The 20230-nt window shown below is 40.5% G+C and overlaps 1 protein-coding gene across 3 annotated transcripts in view; it reads right to left on the bottom strand.

Annotated features, from left to right (window-relative positions):
• The window catches only part of exd3 (exonuclease 3'-5' domain containing 3), a 46094-nt gene that overhangs the window by 21506 nt on the left and 4358 nt on the right, over positions 1–20230 (bottom strand). For 2 of the 3 annotated variants that reach the window (XM_023294425.3, XM_035941032.2), the window contains exons 3-19: positions 19215–19279; positions 18574–18735; positions 18062–18247; positions 17865–17918; positions 17573–17712; positions 17377–17483; positions 17219–17292; positions 15061–15099; positions 14785–14951; positions 14079–14232; positions 13723–13921; positions 13147–13256; positions 12392–12578; positions 12053–12225; positions 10146–10364; positions 9325–9378; positions 9057–9188 (exon numbers count right to left, since the gene is read on the bottom strand). In XM_023294425.3, coding sequence (XP_023150193.2) covers positions 9057–9188; positions 9325–9378; positions 10146–10364; positions 12053–12225; positions 12392–12578; positions 13147–13256; positions 13723–13921; positions 14079–14232; positions 14785–14951; positions 15061–15099; positions 17219–17292; positions 17377–17483; positions 17573–17712; positions 17865–17918; positions 18062–18247; positions 18574–18735; positions 19215–19279 — 2222 coding nt within the window. Of the gene's footprint in view, positions 1–9056; positions 9189–9324; positions 9379–10145; positions 10365–12052; positions 12226–12391; positions 12579–13146; positions 13257–13722; positions 13922–14078; positions 14233–14784; positions 14952–15060; positions 15100–17218; positions 17293–17376; positions 17484–17572; positions 17713–17864; positions 17919–18061; positions 18248–18573; positions 18736–18907; positions 19144–19214; positions 19280–20230 lie in introns of all 3 variants that reach the window. The other variant, XM_055019202.1, reaches the window with a different exon arrangement.

Below are 20230 nucleotides of genomic sequence, written 5' to 3'. Positions count from 1 at the left end.
CTACTTGATTTCAGTTTTTAGTGATATGAGCAGAACGTGTGGTTAATCTTTAAGCAAATATAGACAAGATAATTGCACGGTTGCAGACACTTTGGCAGGCAAATAAAATTATTCCAACTGTTCTTATCAACAAATCTATGACCTACTTATGCAACAGGCGTGATATACTCAAGATCTTGGCGGACTACAATTCCCGAAAGAAATTCACACATTTTACCTTAAATAATGCAGTTTTAATGGCGCAAGATCGGTTTTCTGTGTGGTATTGTGGTCATTAGCTGACCCTAGGTTTGTTATTACACTGCAAAGAATTCTGCCTCCCTTAGGAGACTATTTAGAAGCAGAGGGCAATCACTCACAGCAGCACAGTCTGGCTGTGCAGCTACTGTGTTCTGCAAAACATGAGAAACTTCCTCTTTCTCTGTGTATGTTAGAGAGGAAGGCATCAGTAAGTGGTTCCCTCTCCCTGAGCGGCGGGGGAAAGTAGACCCTCTCGAGTGCCTCTTGGCTTCCCCACCTCCCCCATGAGCCAATAACACACAGTCAGACAGAGACACACACACACACACACTCAGACACACAGTGTGGTTTCTCCTCTGGAGGGGAACATAAACAGGGTTGTCTGTCTGCAAGTGGAGAGCTAGTTCTCATGACATCACCACCCAGCAGGAATGCTCGGCTCTGCCACGTCAAAGCTCCTCCACCAGCCAGCCACTCGCACACACAAACACATGCTAAGTGATTTATGCACATCCATATTTTCACAGGAAAATGCACCACATACACAACATGCACCCAAATGGCATTTCTGAGCTATTTTCTGCCCCCTCTAGCATTTTCCTACTTTGCATTTGTTTTTCGTTTCTCGCCGCTCAGACATCCTCTTCCTCTGCATCGCCTCGCTTATCTTTGTCACTGCGCATTTTCCCCCCCATAATTCCTCATCCTTTCACATCTGTATTGCCTGTGCAGTCTGCAGTGTCAGACCACACACAGGCCACAGAAGCACAAATGATGCATGGGGGAAAAATACCAAAGTATAACAGTTTTATCACCTATGAGAAACTTGGTGTGCATTTGTGTGTGCGTTTGGGGGAGTCGGGTGGGGGGACATGGGAAATTACGCACTACTTCATTGTATTGGTGTTTGGAGGAAAAGCCCTATTGAAGCTCTCCCTCCTTCCTTTTCACCTCTCTTCCTCCCTCTCCAACTCTCTCCTCCCTTTTCCATCCCTCCATCACTTCCTGCCTCATCTGTCTTTTCCTCGTCAACCCCTGTTGCTATTTTTCTCCTCCTTGTTCCATCTTCTTCCTTCCCTCTCTCCATCTCAGCCTGTCACTGTTCCGTGCGTTCTCACAATCTCTCTCCCCGCTTTTCTTTTTTATCCTCGCCGTTTCTCTCAGGCTTTTGGGGGAAAAGCAGGGGCAGGAAGCAGCTTGGCTCTCAGACAATGGAACACATCAAAATCAAAAAGCAGCACCAGCCTCACCACCTTCACACACACACACACACACACACACACACACACACACACACACACACACACACACAAACAGAGCAAGACAAACAGGACATTCCAGCTGCCGGCTGCACCGGATTCCTCGCCTTGGCTAATCTGAAACGGAGAGTGAGACTGGGAGGGGAGCAGAGCAGGGAGGCAGGGTGAGAACTCTGGGTGAGGGAGAGCAGGGGGGAGATGGAAAAGTGAGAGGGCCAAACAGAAGGTGAGAAGGAGAAACTGATACAGAGAGGCAGAGAGGGGGATAAAGAAATGTTGGGGAGATCAGGAGGGTACATTTTAGAAGAGCAGGGGGTTAGAAAAGGTGAAGCACAGCTGTAAAGTAATACATCAGTCGTAAAAATGAGTTTTTTAAACAATTATTTGTCCTTGCAGTATACATAAATGTGTCCTTATGAATGTATGTTTATTGCCTTACGCACACAAAATATGATAAGCAAATGAAAGGATACTGTGAGTACGTGCAAAAGGACGAAAAATTGTGTATTTAATGTAAATGTACAAGCCCACACTTTTTGCATACATAGCACACATTTTCTTCTGCTCCTCTGAGAATACATACCAAGAAAAAGGAAAGAAACCACAAAGGGAAACACTGTTAAGACAAATATAGAAGGTGAGAGAAAACAGAAGAGGAAGCAGCAAAACACAGTAAAAGAACACCTCTTAGAATATATGTTTAAAACAGTTTTCTAAGTTTTTTTTATAGGTTTGCTGTCCAAAATGAGAGGCCTTCTTGCTCCTCGTCTTAGCCACCTTGACCACCATCATCTACTAAAGCGCTTGTTTGGACGTTCAGACAGTTTTTGAACAACTTGGGCGGACACACGCTCCATCTTCGTCCTTTATTTTCTCTCCACGTGATCACGTCATGTGCACAATACAGGCTGACCTATATTTCTGTCTGTTTTCAAACAAGGACGTAACTGTAAAACAAGTGAATGATTGATAGTCAAACTGTCTTTTTCTAGAGTAATAAACTGTCTGCCTATTTTAAAGTGAAAATTACATCAGTGACAAAACTTGTGAGGCTACAACTTAGTCCACTAACCACAACTAAACAGATTGTCCATTAACCTCAAATGCCCTATATAAAGGGCTAATTATGTATACTTGCACTTAAAATCATCCATCACCAGGAAAGCTGGAAATAACAGAAAGCTGGCTTCTTTAACAGATTGTTATCTCTGGAATGATTCTACATCTATAATTAAATGTACTAAAAAACAACCTATACACACATCCGTCCTCGACTGACTGCTGAGAGAAACCTAAGTGGTGTTTGAGCAACTATATATTCTCACACAAGCATGCAGTCTCACACACACACACACACACACACACACACACAGATACATATCATGCACGCACCCGCACACACACAGGTGTCATTGCGTTGCTATGCTATCCTGGGGCCAATTTGACTGTGGGAAAAGACAGCCAGCCTGATTTCTTAAATGCCTGCTGAGTGACGGCTCATCTTTTTTCTTATCTGTTCGTATGTGTGTCTGCTATTGTGTCTGCTCAGACAGCTGCAGATTTATCTGAAGGGGTTTTCACATCACTTTCAAAATACTGCCTCTTACAACAGAATAAGTAGCTGATATAGTCATCGATAACTGTTCAGACGAAAGTATCTATACCTTTTTTTCTCAAAGAACTGACAGATTTACCTGTTGAGATAATCAGTGAACATGATAATCAAATTTGAGAATGAGGTCGATTTGCAGATCATTTGTGTTTTAATTGTTCCATCACTTTTATATCATGATCATACACTATGACATTAGTGATACATTTCTACATATTTCTGTTGTCTAAATAAAATATTGTGAGGAAGATTGGTCCCGCATAATGAAAGCATCACTCTGATTAATCTATATCTGATTTTACACACATCTGCAAAACACGATGCGACTATTTTAACAGAAAATGTCTTTTTTTTAAACACTGATACTGGAAAATTAGTCATTGACTTATTGTTAATTTTAATCTAACACATTTACAGGATTAATTAACCCCTTGACACCCACTGTCGCAAATTTGCAACATACCGCTTTCATTCAGATTGCAGCTGAGATAGCGTATCCATTACCCCAATGCCGGTTTGTGTATATTCAATACGTACCTCGGAACCGTTTGCAAGCACTGGTTTCTCATAGGACCGGTCGGAGTGGGACCTAATTATTACATATCTGTTATTATTATTATGTATCTGTGTATCTATGTTCTATGTGTAATAATTAATAATCTCCATTTATTTTAGCATCCGCTGGAAAGCAAAAACACACACAAAAATGTTTTTTAATTTAACTGTAAATAAACTCAGGCGCCAAGGGGTTAAATGTGATATTTACTCTTGAGTACGACTAACTGTATGAGCCACTGTTTCCCCTTTTAGTGGCTTCTTTATAAATCCCAGTACTTTCTAGTGAAGCACACAAGAACACTTGCATTTCAGATGAAAAATGATTAAGTGAGTCAACTTCTCATTCCAGTAAGGAGCTCACATCCACAACAAACATCAGCCAATGAGTATCAAGTGAAAGCTATTTAATATTTGTGGGTAGGATGTGCTTGTTCGCTTATTCATACTTGTGTATTGACACCACAATCACAAATACCTTTCCTAATTAAAAGAAAAAAAAAAAGGACAAAAGAGATGAACAAACAGGCTGCCCATCAGTCAAAACTGCATCAAATCTGAGATCTGCAATGTGTGAACGACACTCGCTCCCAGTGTATGTTATCACTTTTAGCACTTTCTCAAACTGTATGCATGCATGTGTGTGTGTGTGTGTGTGTGTGTGTGTGTGTGTGTGTGTAACAGGAGATGCGAAGCCCTCACCACACACAGTGGGAAATATTTGGGATGGTTTCCCTCGGAATGTCTTGGCGTGCCTATGGAATGCCCCCCCTCCCCACCGTCGCTCCCCTCTCGTCTCCAGAGAGGGGAGGGAGAGTGGGAAATGGCAGGACACACAAATATGACCCCCTGTTTTGTCACCAGAAAGTGCGGTACATGCATGGAGGCGCACACAAAGACCCACGCACGTTTAAATTTGCAAATAAAAAAAACGTGAGAGGACGTGCTTGGATTTCCTTAGCTTGCATGTGGCAGAAGTATGACGCTGTGCAGACTTGTGGATATCTACAAACGCTCTGCACATTTGTAGGTTTGTGAATACACATGTGCAGATCCCCGACACCGATTAACCCTATTTCACTCATGCACACACACAGCCAGTGAAGGTTAACATTAAAACGTGTCTCAACCTCTCACATTCCTCCTGTTTCTCAGCCCGCGGCACTCTTTGTAGATCAAAGCACAGACAACAAGTCTTTCTATCGCCTTGCTCTCCTCTACCCCTCCTTTTCCTTCACTCTCTCTTCCTCACTCAATAAACACTCATCTCATTTGTGCACAAGCTGACATTTCGGCTACTTCGTGTCATTTCTGTCTGCCTCCCTGTCACCGACTCACCTGCTCTTTCTCACATATTGCAGTTCCCTCTCTCATCTTTTTACCTCCTTTCCATCACCTCTGTTCTCATTTCTCTCTCTCCCTCCCTCTCCTTTTCCTCTCCATCACCCCCCCTCCTCTCTCCCACCCCTCCCTCTCACAGTGTGGCGGTTCCTGTTGCTCTTGTTTTCACTTCCCCAGTAGTCTGGTGCGTGGGAACCAGCGTTTCGGCTGCGACTGAATGCATCTGCGACCAAGTCTATGTGCTCTGAGCTGCGGTGTATGTGTGTTTGAAGGTGCTGAGGTGTGTGTATGCATGACGGTGTTAGTATGTGTTTGTCAGTTTGGGGTTTTGCGTATCACTGTATATATATGCGTGTGTGTTTGCTTGGTTTCACATCTATCACTCAGGCAATCTCCGCTATCTCAACATGTCTATAAAAGGCCTGTATGGTACATCTGATGGAACTGCGCAACCCAACGGAAGTTTGTGTGTGTGTTTGTGTTCATGGGAAGCATAGGCGCAGCAGGAATTAGCGGTTGGGATAGGATATAGCTGCATAAGGAAACCGTAATGGACCAATCACCAACTCCACCCTCCAAGAAAATCCCACGCTGGAATCCACGCAGATGAAATTTAAGAACTGCCACAGTTAAATCCTGTGTTTTCTTTTTCTTCACAGAGAATTGCAAAAAAATATATTCTTCTCTAATCTCCACTGAAGAGCTTAAAATTATTGGAACAACAACAGTTTTAATGTGCTACAGACTTTTGAAGAAATGAAATGTTCAGACCAAATCAAACGCACAGCTGAAAATCCTGTGTGGTAAACCTCTACTATTGTTTCTTAAATTTAATTATGGTTTTATATATGATGGACCACAGCCATACACCACAATACTAACAGTCAAAACTAGTTTGAAAGGTCCAGCCCTAGATGGGCCTTTATACAAATTACATGACCACCCTGTTTTCCTACAAACAAACATGAGTTTGATTTAACATGATGTTACCTTTTTAGAGTGGATACGCAAAGAAGCATTTATTTCAGATTACTTGTAACAAAGAACACAGCTATCATGGAGTCAGGATTTAAAGATAAATGACTGACTGACAAATCCATACACAACAAATTTAAATAATAAAAAATGTGATGCAGAATTTCTTCATTGCACAACCATGACAACATGCACACATATACGAGATCTTTCTACAGCTCGCTTTCCATCTTTGGGTCTCCATGGTGGACACATTCCTCTGCTTCTAAAATCTCTGTGTGGTCTATTGATACACAGAGACAAACATTAACCCTTTCGCTGCACAATCTTTACATGCTCACACATGCAAAGTCTGTGGTTAATCTCCTCTGCCTTTTTATTTAAAAAAAAAGAACTTCTCTTTCCCTGTGACATTCATCAGTGGTGTATGTGAATGACAGAAAAACAGAGAGAGACAAAGGGAGAGAAACTAACCCATCCATTGCTAATCAGAGAGCTTTACAATCAGATAACAAAGGGGTTAACTTTGCCTGGGTGGGCCAGAGAGCAGCCCCCAGGGTTAAATTCTGTCTCTCTCTGCAACACAAGCAGACTGCAAGTATTCCACTCACTAAAATATTTAAATATTCAAACAGTAGTCAGCAAAATTTTAATATAACGACATATTGAATGTTCTTATGAACCTCCAGTCTTATCAAAATGAGCTTAAATATACAAATTTATTATATCTCTCAACCTTCTGAACCCTAAACCCCCTTGGTTTGTAAAGCATGTTGAAATAATAATTATATAAATCATGATATTTCATCAAAATCACTTCATTTTACATGTCTCATTTAAACATTGGCGAAAAATAAAGCTTTTACTCTCACCAGATTCTGTAAAAAACTCAAATTCTGGGCTCCTCGGCAGCCAATAGCGATCTACAATCACATGACAAAATTGCATAGACTTCCCAGTTGAACTGCAGGCTGTGCTTACAGAGCAGCAATAGGAGACAAATGAGAAAGCAACTCAAAAAATGTAAGGAAAAAGAAAAAAAAGAAAAAAAACACCCAAATACTGCTTGATTTTTTTTTAGATAAAAATGTTGAAAATATGTCATTAGAATAAATTAGCTTGGATTAACTGATATTTAGTTGCAACTAGTCTTTTTTAAAGAGACTGAAAATTAAACAGGCATGTCCTGGTGGAGGTTGGAAGATACTTCAAACATCATAGGACAAATGTCTTCTCAGGTTTGTTGTCCAAACTGATGGTAAAGGACTGTACCAGAGCTGTAACCAGTGATGTGGAACACTTAATTATTTGAGAGGCCACATTTGGCCTTCTTTTGGCTGTAATACATCAAAATAGCTTCCCTTGAAGTGGCATCTGGAGCGACCAATAAACAGAAGATGTAGGTGGATGACCATCTGGCCGCTGGATGTTTTTGGGTGTGCATGTGTTTGTGTCATCATCGTATCATCAAGACAGGAGGTAGCATCAAGGTGGCCCGGGTTTGTAACATTTTGCGTCGGAAAGAAAAGCAGCTGGTGATGTATCTTGACACACTTGGGCCCCCCTACTAGGAGTAGGCCAGAACACCCAAGTTTAGAAACAGTCCTGCGAAGAATCCCCTCCCAGTCGCCACCACACACACACAAACACAAACACAGCCGTCGTAGTAAACACAGTCTTCCTAAACAGCCACCCACCGAGAGACTCTACAGGTCAGGTACCGTAAATCACACAGTTATTGATAGCAACTGCCTAACACACATATTATCCACCTAAAACATGGTCCAACAGGAATTTGTTTAATGAAGGTGCATGGCTTCTTTATGTGTATCTGTACACAACTAAGGAGTGCTTCTAAAGAAAGAGGAACGGGATACTTAAAAGTTTTCCAGGAAACAAACAAATTAAAATATATCCAGTTTTATTTCTCCTTGACATTCAGCTGCTTCCTGTTTTGGCTGCCTAGTGATTAAATCAAATCTTCATCTTCAAACCCCTTTTTAACAACACTGAATTAGGACTATTTTCATCATGAAAAAACTCAAACTTAACTCTCCTCTATCTTTTCCATTTATTATCTCATCTATGCCTCCTTTTTCCACCACCTGTATGGGTCGAGACTGTGGTGGCCACAGGCTAAACAGTGTAACCTAGACATCCTCCTCACCCACCACATCCTTCAGCTCCTGCTGGGGGACTCGAGGCATTGTCAGGGCAGATGGGATATGCAATCCCTTTTGGAGTCTCCTGGGTCTGCCCCAGGGTCTCCCCCCATGTGGACATGCCAAGAATACCTCCACAGGGAAGCAGCCAGGAGGGATACTAATTAGATACTCAAACGGTTTCAACTGGCTACTTTCAACACAAAAGTACAGTGGTTCAACTTGAGCTCAGATACCCTGCCAAAGAAACTCATCCCCCCACCTCATTCTCTCAGTTTCTACCACCATAACACTCAAATTACTGTCAGTGCCACAGCAATCAACTTGCCAATTTCAAACTTCAGACACACTCTTTCTTAATCTCACAAATAAACAAGATTCCAAGAAGTAGAGACGGAAAGCCTGTCATTGTCACACCCTGGGCAGTTCATTTGCAAATCCTGCTTCTCCTCTTAGTGTGATTTCAGAGCCAATGCTGCATGTAGAGGTGAGAAACTGTGTTTGTGCGTAGCTTTACCTCTTGCATCAGCTTCTGTCTATATCCCCAACAGACACATCAAGGCTCTCACCTTCCTCTGCTCCCCCACGGACATGACATTTTCTCACGGTGTAGCTTCCCACCATCATATATTTTGTTTTCTTCCGCTTTCACTCTCTAGTAGAGACTGTGGTACAGCCACCACAAATGTCACAAGAGTGTTTAACTAGGTCAGCAATTTTTCAAAACACAGAAATACCTCATAGTTATTTATGTTGCTTGTACTTCTGTCTGATGAAGGAACTAACCCTGAAAGTTGTCTGTGACCCAAATACAATAACACAGCCATGACATCTAAGCAAAGACTTGTCATTTCTCAGGGTGGACTTCACCACACCATATAAACGCAAACGAACATTTTCACACAGAAATACCTGACAGCGGCTGAATATATCGCTGGGAGTGGGCTGGATGTTGAAGTGTTTGAGGACTCGAACTGCCTGGTCTCTGGCCTTTTCTGAACAGTCTAGGGACAGACAGCGACCCTCGCCCACCTGGGAACGTAGCTGTATGGGAAGACAGAGATGACTGATGTTTACTGGCAAACAAGTTGGACAAACAACAGTTGCATGCAAGCAAACACACAAAATGCATGTTTACTTTGCAGATTTGAAATATGCGGTCGAGTTCATACATACTTACACTTTGGAATGGTTGTCCACATGTGAGTATGACACGGCCTTCAGCTTGTGCTAACTGACACAAGGAAAAAAACAACAACACATGAAACTAATACATCAGTAGCATTCATAAATTATGTAGTGCTTTGTGGGGATGTCAAAGTAACAGATTGGTACCAAGCTGATGCCAAAAATATTTTAAATTAATAAAATAGTGCAACAGGTGTGGCAACAGGTCTGCTGTGATTTTTTTTTTTGGAGGGGGGGACACAAAAAGTCAATTATGGAGAAGTTGGAAGTTTAGCCAGAATGCCAACATTGTCATAGGGTACTTCTAACAAAAGAATTTAAAAAAAAAAAAAACAAAACTCAAACTTATTTAAGCACCTCAAAGACAGGCATCTAGATTTGTGCATAAAATTAATAGTGAGCAATTTTTGTTTTAATTTTATATTAATAATATGACGTCAAACAGCTGAAATCTGCATCAGCAATGCTCCACACACAATGTTTACAAAGACTAACATTAGCTTGTATGAACTTAAACAGTAGTAGTTACATGGATGCTGCTTATAACATCAGTTTTATAACAGATAACATTGTGTGTCTGTGTGAAAGCACACTGCATGCAGCAGCATTTTTGGACAAAAAGTTTCTGTTTTACTACATAGATTACATTGATTTAGTATTTTGGTCTTGAGAATCGTAAAACCCAAATAGTATTTCTACTGACTACCAAATTTCTAGTATCAAGACATCCCTAGTACTTTGGCTAACTTTGTATGTGTTTATTGTCTTTGTGTAAAAATGTATGCGTGTCTTCTAGATGGATTACTAACTAACCTTTGCTGCTACTCTGTGATCATCATTGTTCTCCAGCATGACCACGTCAACTCCCAAACAGCGCAGGTACCTCCCGAGTCCCTGCAGCATGTTGTCACAAACCACCCGCAACTGCTGCGGGGGCAGAGGGGGGGAATCTTCTGAGGGCTTCTCGCCACACAGGAGGCCTTTCTCTGTGTCAGAACGAGGGGGACTGGCCCTTTGAGCCCCCTGACATTCCTAAATGGACAGAGACAATAAAGTGATACTTAACTGATCCCCATAGGGGGATTTTCTTTTCACTTGCATCGCAGTTCAGGGAGGTCAAAGCACAGGGTGAGTTATACAACTGCACTCCTGGAGCTGATAGGAACTGCTGAAGTGTCTTGGTCAAATGCGTATTGTCCCTCCCTGCAGGCTGGATGCTCAAACCCTAGTTCTTGAGTCAGAGGTTCTCTGTATTCATTCACTTGTCATATGAACTAAGAATTAACTAATTTAATTAGCACTGTAGATCTTTATTAAAAAGGTTGGTTCTAGTTCATGACTGCAGGCTATGAAGCTGAACACAAATTAGAAATAAACCATCAACTCAAATTTGGCATATGAATAAAAAAAATAAAAAATCTCATACATGTTGCTCCATTTACTTCTTCCTCAGTGCCTCTTCATATATTATCAGTGTGATACAAAGGGCCTCCTGAAGATACCTGCCTGTTTCCTCAGGTCTCTTGTTTGTTCCTAAGTCCTAACAGGATTTTTTTTCCTTTTGCACAGAAATGTTTATAATAAGGGGAAATAACAGTATGTAGATCAAACAGGAGGAAAATATCACCCCTATTCAGAGTCAAATACCAACAAGTCAAGCTGAGGTCAAGTACTAAATTCTGTTCATTATTAAATAAATAAAATATAAAAATACAGTAAAATAAATAACCATACAAGTAGTTTCAGTAAAGTATATAAAAGAACCAACAATTTGGTAAATAATGAATGAAATGATTAAAATTCAACTCATTATTTATTATCATTAATTTGATAGTAACCACATTTTTATTTCATTGCCCTGCCTCATAGTCTAGCAAGCTCAACTTCTCACTTTGTTGCTGAGCAATAAATCAAGCTAATTAGCTGCTAGGTGGAGACCATTTTTAGTATTATAAAGCTACATAAATATGCTAGTTTCTGTGTCCATGTACTGTGTTTTTTTACAGCAGTGAGTGGATGGTTGATTCAGAATGAATTTGACAATGTTGTTGTTTCGGCTAACAGGTGCTAACCTGTCGACTGCAGTAGCAGTTGTTGCTGCTTGCTAGTTTAAGATGCAGGATGCATGTGACCCCGTGACGTCGGGATAAGTGTCATTAAAAGTGATATTATAAAATGTGACATTAAAAAAAACTGTATGAAATGTGTGTTAAGAGAGTAATCCTAGGAGCTTCAGTAAAAAGCAACTGGACTTCTTTTAGGTTCTTGAACCTAAAAACAAACCAGTTGATTTTTACCTGAATGAATGAGAATCTTCACAGCATATGTGCTAAATAAGCATTTTAGAAAAAAAAGTTTTTATGTTTTTATTTTAAAGAAGACTCTTGAAAAGAGCATTTTCAATCTCTATAAAAAATGGACTTTTTAATGTTTAATTTATCAGTTTTTTGCAATCTATTCATGTGATTCTTTATTTCATATTTATTTGTATATTCACTTAACAATTTGCTCGGGCTTCTATAATTCCATTTCTGGACGAGAAGAGTCCATTTTCCTGCATGCTATCTTTTATGTGTTGTCCTTCTAGGAAACTTGTTAGTACCAGTTATTCATCTTCACATCACTGACTTCATGGAAAATGTCATGTGACAAACCTCACAAAAAGAAGTTAATTGCCAATAACAACCCTAGCTATGAAGAAATGGCAATTGACCCCTGACCTCTTTGCCGAGTGCCTGTTTCATCTGCTTGTCCTGTTTCTCCTTCCGCTTCTGGTCTTTGCTCTTCTCTGATTGGCTTAAAGAGATGCTGCGTAGGTCAGCTGGCAGTCCGAAGTTTGCTGGGTTGCTGGAAAGAGCAGAGTACACATCCAGCAAACAGTAGGCATCTGCCACTGGAAGAAGGTTAAGAAGCGAGAGAAAGAGAGAGGAAGAGGGGGCAATTTTATTGGTTTGCAGTTCGTCAGGGGATAACAAAATAATCTCTGCTTTCTATAGAGAAGAGAACAGCGACCATCTGTTTCTCTGTCATTGTCTGTCTGTGCATGCATAATATTTCACCTGCATATCTAATTTGGCTGATGCGTAGTGGTCGCTTCTCCCAGTTGGACATCTGTTCTGTCTTGTCCAGGGGCCTTCCCAGGACTTGTTGTACCAGCAGACTCAGGCCTTTTTCTGCACTGTCCTCTCCTACCAGAACCCCTGACCTAGGGCCATTTTGAGTCCGGTGGGCCTTACCACGCATGATCTATATAAGACAAAACAGACATTTACATAGCTGCAAAAACAGCAGTTTTATTCATTTTAAACATTGTAGAATTTGTGAAAAATACAAAACTCCAGTCAACACAGCTTTAACAGTTTAAACAGTCCTTTCTGTTTCAAGCAGACAGGACATCTCTAATAATTCAAGCAGCCTGCTCCAGCAGTTGATGAAGAAACTTCAGTAGCTAGAGATGAATGCGACAATGGAAACAGGTCTCTAGCTGAAAAGGTTTCATCAGTACATGCTGGAGCAGGCTGCATGTAGAAGGATGTGAGGAATCCTGTCTTATACTCTCTTCTAATCACTGAATTCCACATTACACACATATCTCATAACAACATAATTTGTTACTAGAAGCGGTAAATTATTAAGTATGATTTTTGCATCTTTTTAAAAGCTATCAAATGTGTAAATCTGCACATAAGAACCTGAATTTTGTGAAACATTAAACCTCCACTAATGAAGCAAAGCATGATGCTCTTGGACCGACTGCTGGATTTAATGTAGAACCCATTTGTATAAAGTTCTGTGTATGAGCAGATAATGCTACCTTTTGGTGTATACCAAGAAGATCAAGCATCCCGTCCATCTTTAGTGGCTCCACTAATAACTGATGCCAGGTGGCCACGAGACACTTGAGGTCCCCAGACATACCATAACCTGAATGGAAATAAAAAGAAAAATGTGAGATAAGTATAACAGAAAATCTTTGGATGAATTTGATATGTTAATATATAATAAAATAATAATAAGAAAAAGTTATTATACAGAGGTGGAAAAAAGTTTCCGGACACCCCATACATTTGTGAAATATTGCATTAAGAATCACTCTTAGATGTAATTTCTTTTAGTACAATCACAGCCAAATACTAAATCATAAAAAAAGCCATTAAAAACTGAAATTGATTGTTTCCATACAAATAAGAAATTTGTAAATAATAAACAAAAAAAAAATCATTTGTATTTGTTTGTGTCTGTCTAATGCAGCCACACGTTTTGAAACACTAAAAAGATTTTTCCACAAACATTTCATGATAGTATTTGAGATTGTGTAAAATTTTAAGGGTGTCCGAAACTTTTTTCCACCACTGTATTATATATCTACTACATTAAGACTCTTGCTAACCTAGTTTAAGGACATTCCGTGCAGAGAATAAGTCCCTGATGAAACTAAGAGTTTCTGGGTGTTGACAGAATCCACTTGCACACAAGTCCAATAAGAAAACCTGGCTGGAAACAGCAAGCTGTATCAGGGCAACTTGCTGAGTTGAAATACAGCCAAACGTAGGCTGCCACTCCATGTCAACTCCTACTATACCTCCTTCCTAGAAAAGAAGATAGACCAGGGTTGATAAGTCAGCAGTAAACAGATAAGAAACTTCAAATTAAAAAAAATGAAACACCACAGACACTTTCACTTGCACCCCAAGCCCCTGCCGGTCCACACAAAACCTTTTCGACAAGGCATTTACTTCTGTCTACCTTGAGCACAATGCCTCGACATCTCTGGAGAGCTTCAGGTGTGTCCACAAAGTGAACCTTGTCTTTGGTGAGTGGAACCTGGTAGAACTTCTGACAGTGAGACTGAGATGGCACCCACTCCTCAGTTTGTGAAGAATCACTCTGACCTATCTGTCTGAATGGAGAAGAGAAAAGTGTGTGTTTTGTGAGTCTGCACAATAAAGATACAGTGTTGAAAGAGACATAAAACAACATAGCATCAACAAATGCGATGTAAGAGTGGACTAATAACTCTGTCTGGAAAAAGAAAACGAAAAAAAGACTAAAAACATAGCATTAGGTATTACGCCTGATTTTGAATGAAATATAGGAGAGCTGGTGTCTGACATCCGACAAAAGTACCATGAAACGCGGCTATCTTTATCATTCAATTGCAAATCTCTAACATTCTATCCCATACAACCAATGTAAACTCTAAAACAGAAACAACTGGTTATAAAATCTTTGTTTTTAAGTTACTGTTGGGCAGCTGTTGCTAAAGAAGCATAAATCAGTCAGCTGTATGACACCAGACTGACTTACAATGTGTGAGAGAGTGGATGTGGAGAACAAAACTTCAGGGATAAAACCCCGGCTACGACTATTCCTCTTTGTATAAACAAGTGCAGCATATGCATACCACAAATTGCAAGATAGGATATGTTTATGCATATTTTGGCCAACTCACTGTAGATCAGGCTGTAGACTCTGCTGCGTTTCCCACACCCCACATGGAAGTCGATTTCTGGGAACGCTGTATCTCAGTGACCACTGGGAGGCTTTCTGAAGACCAGAGTACTTCACCAGCATCTCTACCAAATGAATCTGCAGCTCCAGGTCTCCTGCCACTACATACTGTACATACAATACACACATACACCCTTAAACATCACACATCCTGCATATTTTATTGGCTCCTTCTAATCTACACATCATCACATACACACTTTGAAGCAAAACCTACCTGCACATGGTCACTCCAGTTCTCTTCTGTCATGGTTTTCTACAAGAATAGAAAAACATAAGCAGTATTAATTAATTGATTGATTGATTGATTGATTAATTGTAACTTCTTATCTGTAACATTTTCCAGATTTCTGAACTGATTACTTATAAAATGTGGATTTATCTTCATCTCGAGTTAAATTACAAACACAGTCTGACTGAATTAATCACAGTTGTACTTTTTATGTCATTTGTGTGCACACTCACTGGAGTCACAGCTTGGGAAAAATTAAAGTACTCTCTAATCCAGAAGCTTGAAGAGACTCCTTTATGGAGCAATAAGCACCAGTAGATGCTTTCTCTAGTGTTTGCAAAAACAAAGGGGAGTAATTTTGGATTATAAGAGATTGTTTCAGGTCATCAATATTTCTGGGATGTTTTGATTGAACACTCCTCTTCAGGTCATACCACAGCATCTCAGTTGGGTACAGGATTTTGACTATGCCAATCCAAAACATAATTTCTGGAGCATCACTCCACCTCTCCTAGGCTTCGGGCCATGGATTGCTGCCCTGACATTACCCTGTAAAAATTCTTGATACAGTTTTTAATTCATTGTTCCCTCAGTGGCTGCATGACGTCCAGCTCTGAGGTAGCAAAGCAGCTTTAAACCACTAAAACATCTCATTGTTGGGATGAGGTTTTGGCGTTGGTGTGCAAAGCCTTTTTTCCCTCCAAACATAGCATTGTGCACTTTTGCCAAAACATTCAACTTTTGTCTCATCTGACCACACAGAGCATTGTGAGAGCAATGTTGTGGAACATCCAAAAGATCTGTTGCACACTTGAGATGTGCTGCATCATGTATTTTGGGGGAAAGCAGTTGTTTCCCTTGTGGTGTCTTTCCACGAACACTATTCTTATTCAGCGTTTTTCTAATATTAGAGATTCCTGGAGCTGTTTCGCGGTTACCGTCAGATTCTTTTTCTGCTCTTTTAGGATTGCATGTTGTGCTCTTGGTGTGATGTCTGCAGGATGCCCACTCCTAAGGAGAGTAGCCACAGTTCTGAAGTTTCTCCATTTGTAGTCAGTTACTCTTTTTCTAGACTGTATTAATTCCCAGGTCTTTAGAAATACTTTTGTAGACTTTTCTAGCTTCGTGCATTTCTATCCTGAGTCGTCTAAGGTCCTGTGAAAGCTGCTATGATCAAGGCATGGTTCAAATCCATCAATCGTTCTCAAGAGGGGCAGAGTTTGTGAGAAACCACACTTTGTATGTCTTTCTTTCTCAGGACAGTACACAACAACCCACGCTTCATCTCCTTAACAGGAAAACCTGACCTAGATTAGCTTTTGGAGAATTCATTAGGTCAGAGGTTCACTTACTTTTTCCAGCCTGGACCGTGAAGGATTACTAATTGTATAACAAAAGCATTAAAAATGACAATGGTGTGTGTGCTGTTAGTCAAGTCAGATTGCATTTGTCTATAATTATGACTTGGATGAAGGTCAGACCACATTGTAAGAGTAATGTTTGCAGAAATCTTGGTCATTGGAAAGGGTTCACAAACACTTGCTTGCAACTGAATGTTTTCATAGCAACGTATGAGTCAGCAAGGCCTCTCCCAGGCCTCAGATATTCAAACCTCGAGCAAACAAAGTCTTATCTATCTTCTCCAATGTGTCACACATATATTTGCATAAGGCCAATCCTCTGCTCCCTTTGTATTTTCACTTTGAATTAAAAGAGTTAAGAGTTGACATATGCACCACTTTTAAGTTAAAAGTAAAGTCTTAAAATCCAATTAAAAAGACGTGTAATTTGTACTACACTCTGAATTATGTCATGGAACTTTAGGTCAAAAACTAAAATATTTCTAGCAGAAGAATCTACATAGATAAACAGAAATCAATCAATTAACAAATTTTTGCTGCTCTAAAGCAAAAATCAAGTAGGTTGATTTAAATAATATATTTAATATTAGAGTTGAAAAGCATCTCTGAAGAATCAAAGCATTATACAAAATCAGAAATATTTAGGTACCAACAACAAACACTCAGTGTGTTTTTAGGACACCAACAAGAAAAGACGTCTGTCTTTCATCTCAAATGACTTCTATTGTCATCTATTTGTACCAGCTAAAATGTGAAAGTCACTGAGAAGCAGCTTCACTTACCTCCACAAATCTCTTGTACATGAGGAAACGCAGAGAGTCTAGTCTCCTCTTGTGCAGAGCATTAGGACACAGTCCTGTGTCAAAAAACAAGTTCACAATCTTTTCTGGTAGAGACACACAACGACAATATACATCCAGACATGAGTCCAGTCACCTACCTTGGTCAATCTTGAATTTCTCTGCAAGTCTTAAGACATGTTTGGTGAGCATTTTGGGCTGGATCTGGCTTGTGCAGTGTTTGGACAGGGAGAGAAGAGGGAACTGCCTGTGGAACCACACAATCAGAGAAGTTTAAAAAATGGCCCCCTGATGCATCTGTGTATAGGTTCTTGCTCATTCATACATGCACCATACTTGCTTATCTCTCCCACACTAAAGTCAGGGTGGCACCAAGAGTCCAGCAGCGTGACTAGCTGTTTTTCTAGATGATTGTGGCCGGTGACAAAAGACTCTGCCAGTGGCAACTTATCCTGCAAGATCAGCGGTACACACATCTGGAGAGGAAAGTTGGAGATCAAAATGTGACCAATCGGATAGAATTTTTAAAAAGGACAATTTCAGAAATTCTGATCTAACTTGTCTAATGTACATTTATAAATTCCACTGTTTATAGGTTTCTAAAAACATTGAAAATGTTTTGCCTCACCTCTTCCATATTTAGTTCTTCTTGTAATTTCAGCTTCACACTAAGCACTGCAGCCTGTGGAGAGACAAAGTGTTACTCGGTGTAAAAAAAAAAGAGAAATCTATAATTTTTTTCATGCCAGCGATAATCAAACTTTCTTAATTGTTTTGTCTGAAATATTTGTCATAAAAACAATGCTAACATCAAATCAGGCATACCTCTTTGTAGCAGTTGAGAGCCTGTAACCTCATGATGTGCAGTCGGAGTATGGATGGATCCAAGGAATTGAGCTCGTAAATGTTTAAAAGGCTGTCTACAAAGCTGGGCTGGGTATCTATCAGTAAGCTAAGAGCCCTCTGTTGGAGCGCCAGCGCTTGTTCTGCTGCGAATGAGCTCAGGTTTACCTGTTTATGCAACACAAATGACAAGAAACCAAAAGGAAAACAATGACTAATAATCGTCTTTTAAAAATAGGAAAGGAGAACACTTCACAGTAGTTTTTATGAGTGAGTCTCTATTGTGTTTGTACACAAATAAAATAAATTCTTACGGAACTTAAATGAAAATTTCTGAACAATAGCGCAAATGGAGAGAAAATACTTTTTTGAAAAACAGTTAGGCACATCAGTACGGCCTACAAGTACAGTTTCAACTTCTACAGATGACCCATGTAGGACTAGAACGTGAAAGTATGCTGAAGCGCCTGTTTTGAAACAGCAGGCTCGTCTACCTGAGGATTCTCCTTCAACCATTTCTGGAATTCCATGAGGATGTGATAGCCAAGAGTGTGACTCCGACCCTTCTGTCTGCCAGGACAGCCCTCCAGGATTGTCAGTAAGGCCTCGAGAGGCTCAGGCAGCTTCGAAAATCCCTGGAGGGCTACCAAACTTAGCTGTGGGTGGACAGAAGAGGAGAGAGTGGTAAAACTATACTGCTAGAGAGGAAAAGGTGACTGTATAAAACATTACTGGGACACATTTTTGGGCCTAACTTGAAGAATGCAAACTCCGGCGTTACAAACTTCCTACATCAGAAAATAAGATCTGTGTGGGAATGCCTTGTACCGTGTCTTAATTTGCAAAACAGATGTCATCCAGTCAATATCCTCCTCGCACAGATCTCAAGTTCATTCAGAGCAACGCAAATTCCTTCCTTCTGACAGACAGCCTGGTTTCCTCATTAACGCACACAGTCACACACTGGTGAGCTTCATTTAAAGACGCTGGGACCTCTCTCTCTCTTTCTTGTTCCTTCCTGTGCAAGTGCTTCATGAAGACACACAAAGACTCCATCCTGCTACCTTTGTAAACACACACACACACTCAACATTGCATGTATGGAGCTGACACATGCTGTGAAAGTGACTCTTACCGTCTGCAGATCTTTCCGGTTCCACAGTTCGAAGAGTTCGTCTCTCAACGTGTCAGGGTCAAGACCTGGGAAGATCACACATACATAGATGAGGATTGGATTCACTCTGACCTTTGGCATGTTGAGGGATCAAGAGTTTTTAGGTATTTTAGACTGTTTGTGGCACTTAATGCTTTTCTAATCAGGATTTTTGGGCATTTTAAAGTTCTGATTCTTCTTCTGGGTATAAACCTCATACAGATAATTCAGAAAAACATGCCGAGGCAACGGAAGTTGGTGATACTCCTGGCAGTCATAACCGATTTTAGGATTCAATTACATCACCTGCTCAGACAAATGTTTATCAAGACTTCCAAGCAATCTAACCTTCAAAGCTGTCAGGCTCTAATGGCCTACCTGTCTGAGTAAGTATAAGCTTCCTAAAGGTCACAAAACAATCCTGAAATTGCAATGCTGATTTACCGCAACTCCTGACCAGCAGTCATGCAAACAAAAGGTCAAATTTGCTGCCGAGCATCAGTAATGTGATATACTGGAAATATTGTTTGTTAAAACAGGCATAACTGAGTAGCCATAACGTCAAATATTATTTCTTTAACAGGCATTGCAGAGCAGCCATAACATCGGATTAACAGCTGAGGCTGGTTGGACAGTAGAGGAACCCAGCATTAGCTCTGCATTCCAGCTGAATCTGCAGCCAAAATACTCCAGAGAAGACTCTCAGGGCACATTTTAGGAATGCCACGGTGGTTAGAAGAGCTTGGAAACGAGAGGAGATGTTCAGTGTGTATGTGTGTTTCGCATTTTTTGTCTGCCTGTGCATGTGTTCCACTGAGCCTTCCCAAAAGCTCCAGCTTCTTTCTCTGTCGCTCATGCTGTGTGGCCTCCACCATACCTGCCCCCCACCTCCCTTCCCTCCTCCCTGCCTCCCTCCTTCCTTCCCAGGGCTAGTTTTCCTGTTCTCCTCTCCCTCCCTGCACCAGCCTCTCTTGATTTTGTCTCGGATTTCCCCAGGA

The sequence above is a fragment of the Amphiprion ocellaris genome, chromosome 17 (assembly GCF_022539595.1).
Source record: "Amphiprion ocellaris isolate individual 3 ecotype Okinawa chromosome 17, ASM2253959v1, whole genome shotgun sequence".
Taxonomy (NCBI): domain Eukaryota; kingdom Metazoa; phylum Chordata; class Actinopteri; family Pomacentridae; genus Amphiprion; species Amphiprion ocellaris.
Note: the sequence above shows the minus strand (reverse complement) of the source record. Positions and strands in the feature narration are given on the sequence as shown.